Source organism: Anomaloglossus baeobatrachus, chromosome 5 (genome assembly GCF_048569485.1).
Source record: "Anomaloglossus baeobatrachus isolate aAnoBae1 chromosome 5, aAnoBae1.hap1, whole genome shotgun sequence".
Taxonomy (NCBI): Eukaryota; Metazoa; Chordata; class Amphibia; order Anura; family Aromobatidae; genus Anomaloglossus; species Anomaloglossus baeobatrachus.
Genome location: NC_134357.1, coordinates 300,135,289 through 300,148,885, shown reverse-complemented (window position 1 = coordinate 300,148,885; position 13,597 = coordinate 300,135,289). Strand labels below are relative to the sequence as shown.

General features: G+C 46.7%; 1 protein-coding gene across 1 annotated transcript in view; it reads right to left on the bottom strand.

The window, feature by feature from the left end:
* The window catches only part of TSEN54 (tRNA splicing endonuclease subunit 54), a 63,267-nt gene that overhangs the window by 13,323 nt on the left and 36,347 nt on the right, over positions 1 to 13,597 (bottom strand). Inside the window, exons 7-9 of the mRNA XM_075349650.1 lie at positions 12,405 to 12,491; positions 11,250 to 11,848; positions 10,907 to 10,967 (exon numbers count right to left, since the gene is read on the bottom strand). Coding sequence (XP_075205765.1) covers positions 10,907 to 10,967; positions 11,250 to 11,848; positions 12,405 to 12,491 — 747 coding nt within the window. The remainder of the gene's footprint in view (positions 1 to 10,906; positions 10,968 to 11,249; positions 11,849 to 12,404; positions 12,492 to 13,597) is intronic.

The window sequence follows — 13,597 nt, the reverse complement described above, 5'->3', positions numbered from 1 at the left end:
TGGTGGGAGGAGACCAAAGTGAGAAATATGCTCGCCTACCAAAAACATGTCTTTAAATGGTTTCGATATCTGGACGATGTTCTAATGCTGTGGACAGGTTCGTGGGAAGAATGTGAGGAGTTTATCTCCGAACTTAATAACAATATGTTCAACATCTACCTAACATCATTCTTGTCACTTACCTCAGTAGATTTTTTGGATTTAAAACTCTCTCTGGAGGACTCAAGGATTGCCACGGACCTGTTTAGAAAGCCGACCTCAACGAACAGCTTATTACACTACAGCAGTTTCCATCCAGAACACCTTCGAAAGGGGATTCCGAAAGGCCAATTTTTGCGTCTTCGAAGAAACTGTAGCAACAATGTGGAATTTCGTGAACAATCAAGGGAGTTGACGAGACGGTTCCAAGCAAGGGGATACCCTAAAAAGGTAATTTCTCGGGCCTTCCAATCTGCAACTGTGAGGGAGAGAAAGGAGATTCTGACCAAGGGTAGAGAGCAGAAGACCACGTATAGTGATATTGGAGTGGTCACAACCTTCAACAACCAATGGTCAGATCTAAGAGGGATCTTGAAGAGAAATTGGGGAATTCTGCGGAGTGAATTGGCTCTACAGCCACACATTGCGGAGGCTCCTCGGATAATTGCCAGGCGAGCTAAAAATCTCAGGGATGTATTATCATCCAGTCATTTTTATAGACCCTCTAGAAGAACGGAGGGGGGTGGCTCTATGGAAGGGTCTTTCCCCTGTGGTAACTGTAACATCTGTCCTCTGATGTTGGCAAAAGATCCTATTTTTCATAATATGTTCTCATCTTCACAGAAACCTAGAGGATATTTCAATTGCCGGACAAAAAATCTAATTTATGGCTTAATTTGCAGTTGCCCTAAAATATACGTGGGACAGACTGGACAAGAACTGAGGAGACGAACGCAACAGCACATCTCCACTATTAATACAGCCAGAACGGACCTTGAGAAAGGCAGAACTCTCTCCTCGGTAGCAGCACATTTCTTGCAACATCATAATGGAAGAACATCTGGGATAAAGATTCTTGGACTGGAAGGGTTAAGGACTAATGTTAGAGGAGGAAATTTGACATTGGACTTACTTAGACGGGAATCCACTTGGATTTATAATCTAAATAGTCTGGCACCAGGGGGATTAAATGAGGAGCTGCTGTTTACCGGTTTCTATAAACAGAGATAGTGCCTGTATGGGCACCCCCCCCCCCCCCCCCGACTTGTCGGGTGGGTGGGGGTGGGTGGGTGATGTGCTTCAGTTATCCACATATGAATATTGTGGGACCCTAAGATAGGGGGCTATGTTTGCTCATTGGGGTATACATGTGTGTCTACCATGGGGCCTCTAGGGCTAGGTAATCTGGCGTTGTATGGGATACTCGGGGTTGTACTCCTTAGTGGTATATGATCCCTATTTATGGGTGAGGTGACAGGTGTGTTGCCCTGTGTGTGACATATGTGTGGGTATGTGCATTTTTGTATGTGCACACACATGGGTGCACATGCATATATGTATAGCTCCCTACATGGACTCCTAGGAGGTACAGCTTGTGGAATATGAACTGCCTCCTTGTCTCTATCCACCTCGATCCTTTAATGATGCACTCTTAGTGAACCTATTGTGACCTTAGGGATGTGCCCTATTATGGGTAAAATGAAGAGTATGCTGCTCTGAGCGATATATATATATATATATGTACGTGCTGCGGTATGTGCATAAGCGTATGGATGCATTTGTATATATATTTGCAGTTCCTTATGTGGACCCTTAAGAAGTATGATTTGTGGAGGATGGACTGTCCTCTTGTTTTAGCCAGTTTCCGATACATCTATATCAAATCTATTACGACTTCCAAAATATGTCTCTCTCCATGGCGGCCGCCATTTTTTCGGAGTCCCGCGCATGCGCGGTACTCCGTTTTCTAACACTTCCTCTCTGTACTATCTCGTGCATGCGCAGTAGCTATTTCCGGGACGCCGGGTGCTTCTGAGGCGCGCACTTTGGAAAAAAAAATCACAGCTGATATTCATATTTCCAGGTATTTATAATCTGCATCTTGTGGATACAGGGAACCCACCCCTGATGAAGTCACCCTAGTAGGTGACGATACGCGTGGGGACCATACCCACTGCTACCTTTATTTTCATGGTAATTTGACAATGGCTGGTGTTTAGATACTTACAGGCTATCTATTTGGGAAACCTTGGTTGGGGATTTTCTCCGGAGCCCCATGTGGTTTTTTATTGTGGCTCTATACTATGTAACCACATATATATATATGGGAAATATGCTTTGGGTACTAATTTCATCTTGCAATTGTATATGATCTTGCAAATTATAATATGTTCCCTATACCATTTATGTGGTCTTGTATGGTATACATGTATATTGTTATCTAAACTGTGTGGCGGTTTCCTTATATACACTGTAATACCCTGTGTCACACCATTGTTTTTCCCTTGGGTAGCAGGGGTTTCCAAAACCTCAACGGAGGATTGGATCAGTAGTTGTACATGGCTGTTTGCCTTTTAATTGTTTTTAATAGTGTGTATTCCTGTATCCATTTGTAATAAAGATAACCTTTCTATATTAATTGGAGTATCCCTCTTGCTTGCACACTTCTGTTTTCTCCTCCATAAATGCTCATTAAGTGTGCTGAGGTGAACCCATCTACCCATTTAGGGTATTATTAAAATTGTTAGGTGGTGCCCTCCCCACCTTTTAGTACAAAACACAGAAGAGGTGTCAGTCTTTCAATTATAGTTCTTCTCTGTAAGTTCCACTCCTGGTTTTGGCATCCAAACACTGATGGAACACTGATGCAAAATACTGACGTGTGAAAGAGGCCTTAGTCTATACTCAACTCCTCCACTTGTCCTGTCAGGTTCGGTGAAGAGAGGAATGCAAGTTCACGATACCCGACAGCACTCTGCCCTCACCCGCCCTAAGACATGGGATGGCTGGGAAACGGCTGGGAGTAGCCCTTTAATCTCTCCATTTTGGAGTACTTATGTAGAAGAAGAAAAAAAAAATACTTTTTGTGGGAGCCTGGAAGAGAAGATAAGTTTTTACTTTTTTTTTGTGATGTTAAAGAAGGGAATTTTGTTTACTTACCGTAAATTCCTTTTCTTCTAGCTCTAATTGGGAGACCCAGACAATTGGGTGTATAGCTACTGCCTCCGGAGGCCACACAAAGTATTACACTTAAAAGTGTAAGGCCCCTCCCCTACTGCCTATACACCCCCCGTGGGATCACGGGTTCCTCAGTTTTAGTGCAAAAGCAAGAAGGAGGAAAGCCAATAAACTGGTTTAAGCAAATTCAATCCGAAGAAATATCGGAGAACTGAAACCATTCAACCTGAACAACATGTGTATACAAAAAAACAGGGGCGGGAGCTGGGTCTCCCAATTAGAGCTAGAAGAAAAGGAATTTACGGTAAGTAAACAAAATTCCCTTCTTCTTTGTCGCTCTATTGGGAGACCCAGACAATTGGGATGTTTAAAAGCAATCCCTGGGTGGGTAAACTAATACCTCTTGATAGGGCCGTAAAAACGGCCCCTTTTCTACAGGTGGGCAATTGCCGCCTGAAGGACTTGTCTACCTAGGCTGGCGTCCGCCGAAGCATAGGTATGCACCTGATAATGTTTGGTAAAAGTGTGCAGACTCGACCAGGTAGCCGCCTGGCACACCTGCTGAGCCGTAGCCTGGTGCCGTAATGCCCAGGACGCACCCACGGCTCTGGTAGAATGGGCTCTCAGCCCTGAGGGAACCGGAAGCCCCGCAGAACGGTAGGCTTCAAGAATTGGTTCCTTGATCCACCGAGCCAAGGTTGACTTGGAAGCCTGCGACCCTTTACGCTGGCCAGCGACAAGGACAAAGAGTGCATCCGAGCGGCGCAGAGGTGCCGTGCGGGAAATGTAGATTCTGAGTGCTCTCACCAGATCCAACAAATGCAAATCCTTTTCACATTGATGAACTGGACGAGGACACAAAGAAGGTAAGGAGATATCCTGATTGAGATGAAAGGAGGATACCACCTTAGGGAGAAACTCCGGAATCGGGCGCAGAACTACCTTGTCCTGGTGAAACACCAGGAAGGGAGATTTGCATGACAGCGCTGCTAGCTCGGACACTCTCCGAAGAGACGTGACCGCTACTAGAAAGGCCAATTTCTGTGAAAGGCGAGAAAGGGAAACATCCCTCATAGGCTCGAAAGGCGGCTTCTGGAGAGCAATTAGAACCCTGTTCAGATCCCAGGGCTCTAACGGCCGCTTGTAAGGAGGGACGATATGACAAACCCCTTGCAGGAACGTGCGTACCTGAGGAAGTCGTGCTAGGCGCTTCTGAAAAAATACAGATAGCGCTGAGACTTGTCCCTTGAGGGAGCCGAGCGACAAACCTTTTTCCAATCCGGATTGCAGGAAGGAAAGAAAAGTAGGCAATGCAAATGGCCAGGGAGAAGCTTCCTGAGCAGAGCACCAAGATAAGAATATCTTCCACGTTCTGTGGTAGATCTTGGCAGAGGATAGTTTCCTAGCCTGTCTCATGGTGGCAATGACCCCTTGAGATAATCCTGAAGACGCTAGGATCCAGGACTCAATGGCCACACAGTCATGTTGAGGGCCGCAGAATTCTGATGGAAAAACGGCCCTTGAGACAGCAAGTCTGGCCGGTCTGGTAGCGCCCACGGTTGTCCTACCGTGAGATGCCACAGATCCGGGTACCACGACCTCCTTGGCCAGTCTGGAGCGACGAGGATGGCGCGGTGGCAGTCGGACCTGATCTTGCGTAGCACTCTGGGCAACAGTGCCAGAGGAGGAAACACATAAGGGAGTTGAAACTGCGACCAATCCTGAACTAAGGCGTCCGCCGCCAGAGCTCTGAGATCGTGAGACCGTGCCATGAAGGCCGGAACCTTGTTGTTGTGCCGGGACGCCATTAGGTCGACGTCCGGCATCCCCCAGCGGCGACAAATTTCCTGAAACACGTCCGGGTGAAGAGACCATTCCCCTGCGTCCATACCCTGGCGACTGAGGAAGTCTGCTTCCCAGTTTTCTACGCCCGGGATGTGAACTGCGGATATGGTGGATGCCGTGCCTTCCACCCACGTCAGAATCCGCCGGACTTCCTGGAAGGCTTGCCGACTGCGTGTCCCTCCTTGGTGGTTGATGTATGCCACCGCTGTGGAGTTGTCCGACTGAATTCGGATCTGCTTGCCTTCCAGCCACTGCTGGAAGGCTTGTAGGGCAAGATACACTGCTCTGATTTCCAGAACATTGATCTGAAGGGTGGACTCTTGCTGAGTCCACGTACCTTGAGCCCTGTGGTGGAGAAACACTGCTCCCCACCCTGATAGACTCGCGTCCGTTGTGACCACCGCCCAGGATGGGGGTAGGAAAGACTTTCCTATTGACAATGAGGTGGGAAGAAGCCACCACTGAAGAGAATCCTTGGCCGCCTGAGAAAGGGAGAAGTTCCTGTCTAGGGACGTCGACTTCCCGTCCCATTGGCGGAGAATGTCCCATTGTAGTGGACGCAGATGAAACTGCGCAAAAGGGACTGCCTCCATTGCTGCTACCATCTTCCCTAGGAAGTGCATGAGGCGTCTCAAGGGGTGTGACTGGCCTTTAAGGAGAGATTGCACCCCTGTCTGTAGTGAACGCTGTTTGTCCAGCGGAAGCATCACTATCGCTGAGAGAGTATGAAACTCCATGCCAAGGTATGTTAACGATTGGGTCGGGGTGAGATTTGACTTGGAAAAGTTGATGATCCACCCGAAACTCTGGAGAGTCTCCAGCGCAACGTTCAGGCTGTGTTGGCATGCCTCTTGAGAGGGGCATACCTTGACAAGTAGATCGTCCAAGTAAGGGATCACGGAGTGACCCTGAGAGTGCAGGACAGCTACTACTGCTGCCATGACCTTGGTGAAGACCCTTGGGGCTGTCGCCAGACCGAAAGGCAGGGCTACGAACTGAAGGTGTTCGTCTCCTATAACGAAGCGTAGAAAACGCTGGTGCTCTGGAGCAATCGGCACGTGGAGATAAGCATCTTTGATGTCTATTGATGCTAGGAAATCTCCTTGAGACATTGAGGCGATGACGGAGCGGAGGGATTCCATCCGGAACCGCCTGGTTTTCACATGCTTGTTGAGCAGTTTTAGGTCCAGAACAGGACGGAAAGACCCGTCCTTTTTTGGCACCACAAACAAATTGGAGTAAAAACCGTGACCTTGCTCCTGAAGAGGAACAGGGATCACAACTCCTTCTGCCTTTAGAGAGCACACCGCCTGCAGAAGAGCATCGGCTCGGTCGGGAGGTGGAGAAGTTCTGAAGAATCGAGTTGGAGGACGAGAACTGAACTCTATCCTGTACCCGTGAGACAAAATGTCTCTCACCCAACGGTCTTTGACCTGTGGCAGCCAAATGTCGCAAAAGCGGGAGAGTCTGCCACCGACCGAGGATGCGGAGAGAGGAGGCCGAAAGTCATGAGGAAGCCGCCTTGGTAGCGGTTCCTCCGGCTGCTTTCTTTGGGCGTGACTGAGCTCGCCAAGAATCTGAACTCCTCTGATCCTTTTGAGTCCTTTTGGACGAGAATTGGGACCTGCCCGAGCCTCGAAAGGACCGAAACCTCGACTGTCCCCTCCTCTGTTGGGGTTTATTTGGTCTGGGCTGAGGTAAGGATGAATCCTTACCCTTGGATTGTTTAATGATTTCATCCAATCTCTCACCAAACAGTCTGTCACCAGCAAATGGCAAACTGGTTAAGCACTTTTTGGAAGCAGAATCTGCTTTCCATTCCCTTAACCACAATGCTCTGCGTAAAACCACGGAGTTGGCGGACGCCACTGCCGTACGGCTCGTAGAGTCCAGGACAGCATTGATAGCGTAAGACGCAAATGCAGTCATTTGAGAGGTTAAGGACGCTACTTGCGGAACAGATGTACGCGTGACAATGTCAATTTGCGCAAGACCCGCTGAAATAGCTTGGAGTGCCCATACAGCTGCGAATGCAGGAGCATAGGACGCGCCGATAGCTTCATAGATGGATTTCAGCCAGAGCTCCATCTGTCTATCAGTGGCATCTTTAAGTGAAGCCCCATCTTCCACCGCAACTATGGATCTAGCAGCAAGCCTGGAGATTGGAGGATCCACCTTTGGACACTGGGTCCAGCTCTTGACCACGTCAGGGGGAAAGGGATAGCGTGTATCCTTAAGCCGTTTGGAAAAACGCTTATCTGGATAAGCGTAGTGTTTCTGAACTGCTTCTCTGAAGTCAGAGTGGTCCAGAAAAGCACTCAATTTACGTTTGGGATACCTAAAATGGAATTTCTCCTGCTGTGAAGCTGACTCCTCCACCGGAGGAGCTGGGGGAGAAATATCCAACATTTTATTGATGGACGCTATGAGATCATTCACTATGGCGTCACCATCAGGTGTATCTAGATTGAGAGCGGTCTCAGGATCAGAATCCTGATCAGCTACCTCTGCCTCGTCGTACAGAGAGTCCTCCTGTTGGGACCCTGACCAGTGTGATGAAGCCGAGGGCCGCTCATAGCGAGCTCGCTTAGGCTGTCTGGGACTGTCGTCCGTGTCAGAGCCGTCACCCTGGAATGCATGGGACACCTCCGGAGCCCGGAGCTGTTCCAACTGAGGGGGACCAGGGGACAGTGATTCAACCGTGCCCATGGTCTGAGTTACTGGTCTAGACTGCAAAGTTTCTAGGATTTTAGTCATAGTCACAGACAATCTATCAGCAAAAGCTGCAAACTCTGTCCCCGTCACCTGGACAGAATTCACAGGTGGTTCTCCCTGGGTCACCTCTGGCAGAGGCCCCGGCCGAACAAGTGCCACAGGGGCCGAGCACTGCACACAATGGGGGTCAGTGGAACCTGCCGGTAGAGTAGCCCCACATGCGGTACAGGCAGCATAGAAAGCCTGTGCCTTGGCACCCTTGCTTTTTGCGGACGACATGCTGTTGTCTCAGAGCAATCTAGGAGGGAATATAGTGAGGAATTACCAGCGCCCGTACAGTGCAATTGCAAGCATAAAAATACAATTGTACACTTCGGCACTAGTGGGGTAAGCACCAGAGGTGCCGCTTACCGCCCGCTGAAAGCGGGTGTGTGGTCGCTAGAATCCCGTGCCTGGGTCTCCCATCACTTGTCTCCCCTTCTCCAGCTCAAACTGCCCGCAGGAATGGCTGCCGGCGTTCTGTGAAGAGGGGCGGACCGTGGGCGTGCCTCAGACGAAGAGCGGGAAACCAGCGTCCCACTGTGCTCAATGTGAGGGCTGGAGTATGTAAAGTAGACTCCAGCCCTCGGCGCTGACGTTCTGCACAGCGTCCCGCCCCCACCCTGACTGGCAGGCCTGGGGGCGGGAACGAAACGAACTAGGCCGCAAAAAGCCGGGGACTGTAGTAGTAAGCGCGGCCGTCAAATATGCACGGCCAGCGCGGAAGTCCCCGGCGCACCACAAGTCCCAGCCGCGCCGCAGTTAAAACTGACAGCAGCGGCCGGCGCGACCGTTTCCAACCATTAACTCCTTCAGCAAGCTGAAGATAGTGTGGCACAAGCGCGCAGCGCTGTTGTCCCGGGCGCACTAACACACCCAGCAATGCTGGTGTGTGTGTGCGCGATTTGCACGGGGACACAGAGTACCTTAATGTAGCAGGGCCCTGTCCCTGACGATACTCAGCTCCATGTCCAGCAGATCCCAGGGGCTGTGGATGGAGCACGGCCTCCTGTGCCTGGAGACCGGTAAGATCCCACTTCACCCAGAGCCCTAAGGGGATGGGGAAGGAAAGCAGCATGTGGGCTCCAGCCTCCGTACCCGCAATGGGTACCTCAACCTTAACAACACCGCCGACAAAGAGTGGGGTGAGAAGGGAGCATGCTGGGGGCCCTATATGGGCCCTCTTTTCTTCCATCCGACATAGTCAGCAGCTGCTGCTGACTAAATAGTGGAGCTATGCGTGGATGTCTGACCTCCTTCGCACAAAGCTTGAAAACTGAGGAACCCGTGATCCCACGGGGGGTGTATAGGCAGTAGGGGAGGGGCCTTACACTTTTAAGTGTAATACTTTGTGTGGCCTCCGGAGGCAGTAGCTATACACCCAATTGTCTGGGTCTCCCAATAGAGCGACAAAGAAATGAGTCTATGTTCTCACTACTTCTACACAGAAAGACTATAAAAATAAAAACAACAATTTGCCTTCATATCACTATACACTAAGGTTTTAGATTGTTCTTAATTTAACAGCAATAGAGTAGCATAAGAGCCTGATTTTCAGTTATTTGGCAGATTTAAAAAGAAGGGAAAAAAAAAAAAAAAAGACCAACAGATCCGATGTTGTCACTCAATCACCACTTGGAAAGCATTGGAGCATCAGTGCTGGAACGGAGGGAATCTACCAGGTAAGTAATTCTCCTTTCATTTTTTTAGGATTTTTTGTTGTACGGTTTTTCTGTTGATCATAGACAAATTGGACAGCTGCATCAGACACGGGCTGTACGATTTCAGCCACTTCTCTCCCTACGTGCATGTATAGGGCGAGCCCACATCAAAGGAAGGGACATGACCTAGGACATACCAGTATATCAAAAGGTCATGAAGGGGTTTATATATTTTTCTTTTAAATAATACTTCTAGCTTGCAGTACTTTACATTTTTTAGGTTTTACTACTTTTGAACAATCATCCTGAAATATGAATCTGCAAAATGGGGTTACTGGTTTGGCCTCTTATCCCAAGTCATGTGGCAAAGTCGACATTGACTTTTAGGGTTACTACGGTCAAAAGAGGGTATTAGAGTTCCAGTCCTTTCCCTCTGAAGAGGCTTTTAAATTCCCAGGAGAGCAAGGCATGGCCTATAATCTCCCTATAGCAATTTTGCACTCTCCCCAAGGAGAAATTTTACTCTTTAGGCCTAATTTCTAAGCATTTTGTAAAAGAGTAAGATTTTGATTACTTTTTAGGCTACGTTTGGGGATGCAGAATTAAAAAGCAAAAAACAAATAAAACTGCCATTGGGGATTTTTTTTACGACAATCATTTTATAGTTGAAATTATATGTAGGATTTTGTTTAATTGTTTTCTCTCCTACCAGAAAACAAAACGACCGCTCGTGCAGGCCCTGCCCACCTCTTGCAGCCCGCTCCTGGCTCCATCCTGTTCTTGTACACCGAAGGAAGAGAGTCTCCGGTGTCTTCAATCAAGGCAGGTAAGTATACAGATCGCACCGAATAATCCGCAGGAATAATTGACATGCAGTTCTTTGCGGCTGCGGGAAATCCGCAGCAGTTCCCACAGGTGCAAAATCCGCAGCATTGAAACAGCACTCCCCAAATTCCATAGGATAACATGGGGAGTGTCTGTACTTGCGCAAACCTGCAGATTTTCTGTATTTTCCAGACAAAGCCGCAGGTTTGTGCAAAATCCACATGAATTTTGTCCCGGGGGCACAGGGCGTTAAGGCCCCGTCACACACAGATAAATCTTTGGCAGATCTGTGGTTTGCAGTGAAATCATGGACGTATTGTTCCATTTGTACACAGCCACAAACCTGGCACTGATTGTCCACAATTTCAGTGCAACCACAGATCTGCCGCAGATTGGTCTCTGTGTGTGACAGGGCCTTTAGACTACATGATGGCACACAATAAGGTTTTACGTTGTCTTTTGGGAACAAACAGGTTACTTAATGGTAGATGCAGTATTATGAAGTACTGCATCAGATTTTTTTTTTTCCATGTAGCATATTATAGCACAATTAAAAAAAAAATAAAAAAAAAAAATATAATAACCACACACACAGTAAACCCTTACAACAAACATCCACATTAATGGTCCTGCCAGTGACATCTTCAGTTCTTTATTACACTTACCTCTTAGCATCGTCTAGAAAAGTAGACTGAGCAATAATCGTAACTTGGTCTAAAACAGAAGCTGGATGAAACAATAAGAAATATATTTAATGTGTCATTATCAACATTATAAATAGCAAGACGCAGAGTGACAGGAATAAAATCATAGCCCAGAAAATCCTGTTTCTTTCTAAAAATTTAACATTATTTAATCTAGACAACAGTCTTAAATCTGGGCCTGACACTGGCTTTGATGACGCAGTGGGCTTAGGGCATTTGACCAATGCACGGTAACGTATTAAAAGAAAGACCCCTCATATAAGTATTAAAAAATTAGGGAGATCTACATATTGCAAAAACGTACCTGTAGATTTCACATGCCCCGGTGTCAGCAGTGGTCTGACCGTACTTGACCACAGATGTGCTGGCCTCTCCCTGTGACTTTGACGTTCTCTCTCTTGTAGGATCTTTTTATATTCACTCCAGTTTCTGCAGTTCTTTATTTTAGGGTCAGCATTGATGCTGATTTTGTACTTCCGTTCCCAGTCCAATTGCTCTTGTTCTTTTCTGGAGAACTTTTCCGGACGCAAGTTTAATTTCTCTAACCAATGAGATATATTCACTTGTCGCCCAACCACATTTTCAGGAAGAAAGGCAGGCTCAGGATCTGGCAGCTGAACGAAGGGCTGATCATACGCACAGTTAGGAAAGCAGAATTTTGAGAAATCCCATCTGTATTGATTTTTTGATTTCTTAAGAGCCTCGTCTTCATGGTCATGAGAAGTTTCATTGATGGCATCTTCATCAATTTTCACATTTTTTACTACAACAGGAACAGATGCAATTGGTTCTGGGGTAAAGGAATCAACTGCCCCTGGGTAATGAGTAATCTTTAGTTTTGAAGACTTATTTTCTTCTCTGCTATTATTTCCTGATGTTTCCAACTCATTTGGAGTTAGTAAACTGCAAAATTAAAAAGAAATAAAAAGGAAAAAAAAAAAAAAAAAAAAAAAAAAAGGACACAAAAATCAAATGTGGGCTGCAATCAACCATTATCTTTACTTTTTCTAAGTTTGTGGCCTGCACAGCCTTGCTATTCTGTAGGAAGTAGGCGGCTTAAGAGCTTTGGTCCAGCACCGTGGACTACAGATGAGGGTGCTGGACCAAGGTCCTGAGAATCTGTTTGCTCAAAGCTATTAATGTGATTTTTGGGGGCTTTACAACTGCTCATTAGCAGCACAGATGTTGGTCCAGGCACCGTGACATTCAAACAAGGGTTGCTGTACTGCAGATCATGTTGGTACTGGTTGTACAACACTTGATCACACATGGATGTCCATCATAACGAGAGGTTGTATCTTGTAAAGCTAATGGAAATCCTTTAAAAGGACTATACTTCTGACCTTGTGAATGGATGTGTTACATAATACAGACAGACAATTTTTGAAGATCTATCCCATCCAAATCATTATTCACAACCCAACTCAACAATTATACTGTAGGAAACATGGATCTTTACCTTGTCCTTGAACTCCTCTTACGTTTCCTATTTGATACTGTAGGCCTCTCCAAATTTATCTGTCTTTCATAAGGTAACTGAATGGAGCTAAAGAAAAAAAAAAAAAATAAGAAAGCAGAGAAATTAATGTTTCTGTGGAAGGACAACAGATTCCATAATCAGAATATTACTCCCAACAATAAAGCAATATCAGAAAGGCTGAATTCACACATACATAAAATACAGACCGTGGTTAAATCAGGATACCCAGCCCAACCTATAGGTCTCCTACCCTGAGGTAATTGCCCCATAGGCATATATGAAGCAGTCAGCCAAGGTCAGGAGATCGGACCGAATATTATGATCTCAGCACAGTCCATGTCTCATGGAAGCAATTTCTTCCTAAGTACAAGAAGTCATATGATGATTGGGCAGAGTTCACATCAGAGGTCAGAAGTTCCTTTCAGAATCTGGCGTTGATTTTGTAATATTTCCAATAAAAAAAAAAAAAAAAAGCCTGTAGCAATTTTTTTCATAACACAAAGGACACCACCATGATGCAACCAGATGGACATCATTAGATGTCATTGGAGTCCATTTGGTGTCTCCCGTCATGTGATGGATCAGGCACTCAATTTTTTCTTTGTTCTTATGACAGAATATAAAGAAGGGAATTTTGTTTACTTACCGTAAATTCCTTTTCTTCTAGCTCCAATTGGGAGACCCAGACAATTGGGTGTATAGCTATGCCTCCGGAGGCCACACAAAGTATTACACTAAAAGTGTAAAGCCCCTCCCCTTCAGCCTATACACCCCCCGTGCTGCCACGGGCTCATCAGTTTTGGTGCAAAAGCCAGAAGGAGGAAAAAATTATAAACTGGTTTAAAGTAAATTCAATCCAAAGGAATATCGGAGAACTGAAACCATTTAACATGAACAACATGTGTATACAAAAAAGGGGCGGGTGCTGGGTCTCCCAATTGGAGCTAGAAGAAAAGGAATTTACGGTAAGTAAACAAAATTCCCTTCTTCTTTGTCGCTCCTTATTGGGAGACCCAGACAATTGGGACGTCCAAAAGCAGTCCCTGGGTGGGTAAATAATACCTCATAATAGAGCCGTAACGGCTCCGTCCTACAGGTGGGCAACCGCCGCCTGAAGGACTTGCCTACCTAGGCTGGCATCTGCCGAAGCATAGGTATGCACCTGATAGTGT